The 7,580-nt window shown below is 46.9% G+C and overlaps 1 protein-coding gene across 1 annotated transcript; it reads left to right on the plus strand.

Moving 5' to 3' along the window:
* The first annotated feature begins 5,858 nt into the window (after positions 1-5,858).
* Positions 5,859-6,950, plus strand: LOC119328943 (BTB/POZ and MATH domain-containing protein 1-like). The gene has a single exon (XM_037601931.1). It carries the CDS (start codon positions 5,859-5,861, stop codon positions 6,948-6,950), a length of 1,092 nt encoding a protein of 363 aa, XP_037457828.1.
* Positions 6,951-7,580: the final 630 nt, after the last annotated feature.

Raw genomic sequence — 7,580 nt, forward strand, 5'->3', positions numbered from 1 at the left:
AGGAGCATCCACTTCAACGCTTGCTGATGGGGTGGCATGGCTCACAGCAGCATCCTTCATTGCCAAAAGAGTTGGCAATATTTCAGCTGTCCTGGCAGATACCGACTCGTCACTCCCCGATGTACGTATGCCTGTTGTTCTAACCTGCACATCTGCAACCGGCGGAGATGGTCGGCCACTTGCGTTAGAGTTAGCGGGAACAGTTGACGATGCAGCAGCAGTTTTGTCGACTGGCGCCTTATGAACATGTGAGTTGCCCCCTGTTGACAACTTGGAATGAAGGCGTTCGAGTGGGTCCCTAATGATATGCTTGGCCCCGCGTGAAGTAGTCTTCTTCACCCTGCAAAAAAGAAAAGCACGTGAAAAAGGTATTAAAAATGAACAAAAAATATTTGCCATGGTATAAAATCTAAAAAAATGAAAAATAGGTGGAAAAGTTGGTAGTTGCCATGTAAGGAGAATATGAGTTGCCATGCAAATCCAGCAAGAGTTGCCATGCTAGCCAACTTGAAGAATGATAAAAATGTCTTATCTGCCAGGAATGCAATTTCAAAACTAGGTATGGGATAAGCACACTAGCCAATGAAAAGATGGCAGTTGCCATGTAGGTACAATAAGAGTTGCCATTTGGCCTAGATAGCAGTTGCCATGTAAAAACAAGCAGGAATTGCCATGCAGTTAAAAATTAAGGAAATCATTTGAAAAAATAGCAGTTGCCCATGTGAGGACGATGACAAAAGCCCATGTGGCAAGCTGAAGGATGCATTGAAAAATCAAAAAATATAGCACTACGTCAATGAAAGCACATGGAAAACCTACTTCTTGACTGGCTTTCTCAGGTCTGGCAGCACGACATGATCCCCGGTGTTGGACATCGTCGTACGAGGAGATGACCTGGTGGAAGGGGTGTCACCAGCAATGGGGGCACCTTTGTTCAACCGAGCAGAAACACGGGTTGGTGTTGGTGCCTGTTTCTTCGTAACTGCTCGTCCACCAGCTGTCGCCTCCCTGCACATATAAGATGGAGGAAACAAGACGTGGCAATTGTCAGACAGCAAACTCGTTGCCGCGCTTAGCAAAAACAAATGCAAAAAGGGATCAGTCTGTTCCAAAAACGTAGACAAAAAAACTAAAATTAAAGTCGAACCTCCTCCTAGTAGCTACGTGATCGGTCCTACACCTCTTGCCAGGAGAACCCTGCGCAACATCCTCTGGAGCCCTCCCCCTCTTTGATGGCAACACCCCCTCACCTCTCACAGTCGTATGTTTTTTGACTTTCTCCGGTGGGGGGACATCTCGTGCATCCTTGCCCTTTTTACCACCTGCACGAACTTCAACATGTTCATCATCATCGGTGTCCTGTTGCACGTTCTCCATGTCATCGTTGTCATCCTTACTGAGACCAGCGTCTCCATATAGTTCATCTTGTGTGTCAGCAAGCTCTTGGGAACTATTGTAGTCATACCGGCCATGGCAACCAGTTGACCGACGTGTCCATTCTGAGACAAATGTAGTGAACTGTCTCGCAACCGCGTCGCTGTCGGAGCCATTAAGGGACGTCCACCCCTCAATCAACTTCTCGAGCAAGCCGGTCATTCCGGATGCAAACTGCCCAATTAGATGCTCAACAGATGCCCTCGCCTGTGCACGAAACAAGAAGCAGCAGTAACCAACCATATTACAGTCACTAGCACGACATCAAAAATAATGCAAGGCAACCATAGATATATGTCCTTGATTACCTCAGTAGGGCAAGACAGAGCTGAGTGCACGTCCATCCACTTCCCAAAGTTTTGAGGCCCCCCAAACACGCTGTAGTCTATAGCATGCTTGGCCATCAGCTGGAAAAAAACAAAAAAATAGCTAGGATGTAAGAGAGAGAATGATGAACACTGACTAGCAATTCATTTGTTGCAAAATACAAACAAAAAAAGAAGACGTGAATATAAGTTTCAGCACGAATGACAGAGTTGCCATGTGGAGTGAGACATGGATACCATACTCAGACAGCCATGGCTAACAAAGGTAGCCATCTCTTGTTAACCACAGACGGTTGCCACACGATGATATGTTATGCCGCAAAAATTTGTAAGAATGTCGTGTAGAGAAAGAAACTAGAACTAACCTGCAGTTTTCCATATTTGGTATCAGTTATCCTGTCTGCAGCAAGCACAGCCTTGACAGCATCGATAGTCCACGCAAAAACAGCAAACTTGTGCGTAGGCGGCGGGCCTCCTGTCCCAGTGAAATCCACGGTGGACAGATCAAGACAGTCGATGTACATGAGCTGATGTACAACAATTTTAAAAAGAAAGAAATATCAGTTGCGATCATGGTATTTTACGAAAAAATAGGATAATATATATGTTCCTACGATCATCAAGTTGAAGTGTATGAAAAAGAGAGAAAGAACAAGTTGCCATCTGTATGTGCTAGTTGCCATCATAGTGTGATGGCAGTTGCCATATTGTCATGATGGCAGTTGCCATATTGTCATGATGGCAGTTGCCATCATAGTATGATGGCAGTTGCCATATTGTCATGATGGCAATTGCCATATTGTCATTATGGCAGTTGCCATCTTGTTATGATCAGGTTGCCATGCATGAATAAAAGGTGTTAAAAAGAGTGTTCACATAAAGGGCTGGTAAAAAAATACCATTAAATGTAGTCGACAACCCTTCCGGTACATCTTACTTGAGAATGCATCATGCAGGAAGTCGGCAATGAACTTACACCAATTCATGTTCTTCACATCTTTCAGTTTTGCCTGCACCGCACAAAATTCAGGACAACGAGATGCCGCATCAGAAATCAAATGGAAAAAACATCAAAAAACACTGGCAGTGACTAGCTTGCACATGACATCGGAGCAAAAAAATTAAAGGAAAAATAATGTAGTAAATATAGATCATTCACCAGGATGGGGAAGCATTTGTTGCTTGGGTGAAGAGAAGTGGTCGACGCGAAAACAGCTAAGATGAGGTACATGAGTAGTTTCATCTTAAAAACCTCGCCATGGGTTGTCATGGCCTGCAGCGAATCTGCTAGTACAGACGTGTTCGGCATGGATTCCAACCCAGGAAACAAACGGGGGAACAACGTTTCCTCGATCTTGTTATTGATCTCATACGGGACTTTGATTTGTCCACGAGGCACACCCAAAGTGCAGAACACAGATTCCTTGTTCAACGGCAGTCTTTCACATCCCGGAATCACAAATTCCCTGGAGGCGGGGTCGTAAATCTCACCAAGCCAGTCACATACAGGATTGACTAGATTCGTGCACCGGACATTCATCATAGCCTGCATACCCATCTCAGCAGCAGCTCCCTTCTGATCGTCGGTAAATCTGTCAGTTAATGAAGTCAGTCGTTCCTGGGAGGCCCTGTTGCGAGTACGTTTCTTCTTCTGCAAAAAACAGACAAATGACCAGTTGTTGCCATGTTTTCACTGTCATGAAATTTTAGTTCATGACAGACGACTGCAAGCTCGAGGTGGCAACCAATAACATATGCAGGAGGAAGAGGGTGTGTGGATAGTTACCTCGTCGCCCTCTTTTCTCCGTCCAGTTGCCCGATTCCGCTATGGTGGATCCATGAAATCATCATCATCGTTTTGATGATCGCCGCGATCCATTCTGCTGAGGTAAGAACGGACTAAATTATCACTGTGGAAATGAAAATGCAGGAAGTAAGCAGTTGCCACCTAACAGAATGTCCTTGCCGCATGGGCTCGAGTGAAAAATGTCAAATAGTGAATGCAAAAATATCACATGAACACGCACGCACGCACCCCCTATGATTGTCAAAAACATAAATGTGGCAATTAAGCACATTGGTTACATTTGAAAAAAATATACAGATCGTAAATGCACTTAAAAACAAAAATGTTGAAGTTGCCATGTTAGCACAAGATAGTACAAAAAGAAAGTCACAAAATCCTCCACTGCAGAAACCTAAGATGTGGCAGCTTACACCCTGTCCTCATACAACAAATGACTTGCCATGTGTTTCAATGGCAAAAATGTGCTAGGTTGAAATTGCCATGTTAAAATGCAACACAGGTATCACAAGTGTGTTCAAATATTACAAGCGATGAAAAACATCTAATGAACAACCTGAAAATTGCCACAGTGTGTCCAGATATCACAAGTTATCATGGCAGAAACACGAAAATTGTGTCTGTCGTACAATGAATTTGCCACATTATACTGACTGTAACATGGCAACAGACATGCTATGTTCAGACAAAAACTTGCCACATGGAAAGCATATATATGGCATCTGACACAGTTGATGTGCAAATTAGTTGTCATGTTATGTAGCCAATTTGCCACATTATCCTGTCTACAACATGGCAACAGACACAGTGTGTTCATAGTCTATTGCCACAAGAATATACTATCCAGGTGGCAACATGCATAGTTGATGTGCAGATTAGTTGCCATCCAGTGCAATTGGTTACTGAAACTGCAATGACTACCGATTTACTGCACTTTACCATTCCTACAGTGTGACAACTATCACAATCAGTCAGGAAAAATTAGTTGCCACATGGAAAAAGCATGTTTGTGGCAACTATGACAGTCATTCGGGAAATTAGTTGCCGCATGGAAAGGAATGTTTGTGGCAACTATCACAGTCATTCAAGAAATTAGTTGCCGCATGGAAAAGCATGTTTGTGGCAACTATCACAGTCATTTGAAAAAATTAGTTGTCATACAGTCATGATAGTTACTCAAACCACCACGTTTGCTTTCATATTGCAGTTTTGAAAAACAACTAACTAAATCTAGGGTTCAAAGGCAACTGTAATGACTTGAAATTCATCCCCAAAATTCTCCACGAACTGATCGCAAATACCAATTCGAAGCAATGCGCAACTATCAGACCGGAAAACAACGGCCCAATCCCAAGGCACAACCAGTGTGTGTCTCCGGACAGGCAGAACCACACCGGCGAGACCGCCATCGCGGCGGCGACGAAACTGCCCAGTGCCACCGAAAACGGCAAGCATAGGACTCCGCTGCCGGCGGCAACACCGGCCCATCGCCAAATCGCCTGAATCTCTACGAATCTCGAGCGAAGTATCGAACACCGAGGGAAGGGGATAAAAATGCAGGCAAGGATTGTGACAGTGGGAGCGAGCATTACCTTCAATCTGTAGGCGCTCCGGCGAGGCCGCTCCGGTCCGGCGAGCACCATCGACGGCCGTGAACTCCGTCGACTCTTCCGCCTCCGCCGTCGCCTTCTTCCCTCGTCTTCTCCTCCAATCGTCTGAAATGCGAAGTGGGTTGTGCGAGTAACTGTGTGGATGACTAAATGGAACCGTGAGGGGTAGGCGGGCGAAGTGCGTGACGTGTTTGACATCAACCACGGTCGGCGCGTGGCGTGCGGACGCATAGCAGTTCCACCGCACGCCCCCGAGTGGCAACCGCTGACCGCGGGGGGGGAGGGGGGGAACCGACGTGCGGGCGAACTATGTCACACACCACACAGTCGCCTTAACCTACGTGGCACAGAAAATCGGCCAGATTGTGCCAAGATTCGTGCATATAGTACTGGACGGTGATGGATGCGTGTGGTCGAGATGGTCAACGCCCATACGTGTGGGCGTTAACATTTCCGCAAATCAAAAAAGGAAAAACACAGAGAAAAGAATCCCGCAGAGACAGCAACAGTAATGGGCCAGCCCACTGGCCTCGTGTGAGTCGGGCCGCTGCGTGGAGAAAACCCTGCCAATAGTTGCGTGGCGCGCCGCACCGCCTCCGATTCCCCACCCGCCGTCGTCTTGCCTTCTTCCCGACCGCATCCCCATACCAGAATCGCCTCGTCGTTCTCCTTCGCAGTGGAGCAATGCTGGCATCCGAGAGACCACGGACGATGACGTCGTCGGCCTGCACCCCGGAGACTGCCCACGGGGCGCACTTGTTCAAGATCAACAGGTACAGCCTGTACAGGGACTTGGGCGTCGGCAGGTTGATCGAGTCGTCGACCTTCACCGTCGGCGGCTACCACTGGTGCGTCCACTTCTACCCCGACGGTCACACGGGGGCATCCACAGACCATGTTTCAGCTTTCGTGGAGCTCAAAACCAAGAACGCCAAGGCTAGGGCGGTCTTCGATCTGAGGCTAGTCGACTGTCGCACAAAGCCTTATACATTGCCAAACCCTAGCGAGATAGACCCCTCGGAGTTTGACTCATGTGATGATTCCTCGACCTGCTGTGGTTTCCACGATTTCCTGAAGAAGAGCGAGCTCGAAGATTACATCCTGGGTGACGTGCTTGTCATTGAGTGCAATATTGCTGTTATCAAATTAAAGAAGGCAGAGGTGCAGACCACCAAGACGAAATTTGAGGTCCAAGTTCCACGGTCCAACTTGCTGCACAATCTTGGTAATTTGCTAGAAACACAAGAAGGGGCCGATGTGTCTTTCAAGGTCGATGCAGAGGTTTTCCCAGCTCATAAGATCATCCTCGCTATGCAGTCTCCGGTCTTCAAGGCGGAATTCTACGGGCCAATGAAGAACAAGGCTAAGCATGGTCTAACCATTATTGAAGACATGCAGCCTGCTGTTTTCAAGGCACTGCTCCACTTCATCTACACGGATTCATTGGCCCCAATGGATGACCTCAGTGATGACGAGCATGAAGAGATGGTCAAACATCTACTTGTTGCTGCAGATAGGTACGCCATTGACAGGATGAAGCTCATGTGCGAAAGCAAGCTTTGTGATAGACTTTGCACCGAGAACGTGGCGACCACGTTGGCTCTAGCCGACCAGTATCATTGTATCCAGCTCAAAGATGGTTGCATCGAATTTATCAACACTTCTAATAGAATGAGTGATGTGGTGGCAAGCAAAGGGTATGAGCACCTCAAACGGACATGCCCTACTATTGTTGTTGATATATGGGAGAAAGCAGCTAAGACTCGCAAAATTTAGTAGTCTGACCATAGATGAATTTTGTGAAATGTGTTGAAACTTTAGCAAATAGCAGTACATGTCAAGTTATTCTGAAAAATGATTGATTGGTGCCAACTATTTATGCTATGGAGATGCTAGGTAATTATACAAAACTTGTGCAGATTCAAATACCAGTTTTGTTTAGTCAGTCAGCCTCACTGTTCTTTGTTTTTCCTTATCAAGTAGGACAATTATACTTTGTTAAACCAAACAACGTAGAGAGACACTATTTCACTTGCTAAGTTGTTCGAGAGCTAGCACTTCACTTATGGGCACTGCTATGCGCCGGTGCGCCGGCGCAACGATTCAGCCGATCAACCAATGACCGTACGATTTCTATGCGATACATTGACTGCTAGCCATCGGATGTGCTTCCTTGCTTCGTCCGTCTTCTTCATCCTCTTCCTGAAAATACTGCACGGCCGCACATCGAAGCGAGAGGAGGCTGCAGCGCCGTCGACCCCGCCGTAATCTCCCGCAGGCGACCGAGTCCGAAGCACCGCTGCAGACCCCGAGCTCACCGCTGCTCGCCGCCCTCACACAACCTACTCGCGCTCGAAAAAAATCGATCCATGGAGCTTGTAGCACGAATCCTCGCCGGTTCCAGCA

The sequence above is a fragment of the Triticum dicoccoides genome, chromosome 7A (assembly GCF_002162155.2).
Source record: "Triticum dicoccoides isolate Atlit2015 ecotype Zavitan chromosome 7A, WEW_v2.0, whole genome shotgun sequence".
Taxonomy (NCBI): domain Eukaryota; kingdom Viridiplantae; phylum Streptophyta; class Magnoliopsida; order Poales; family Poaceae; genus Triticum; species Triticum dicoccoides.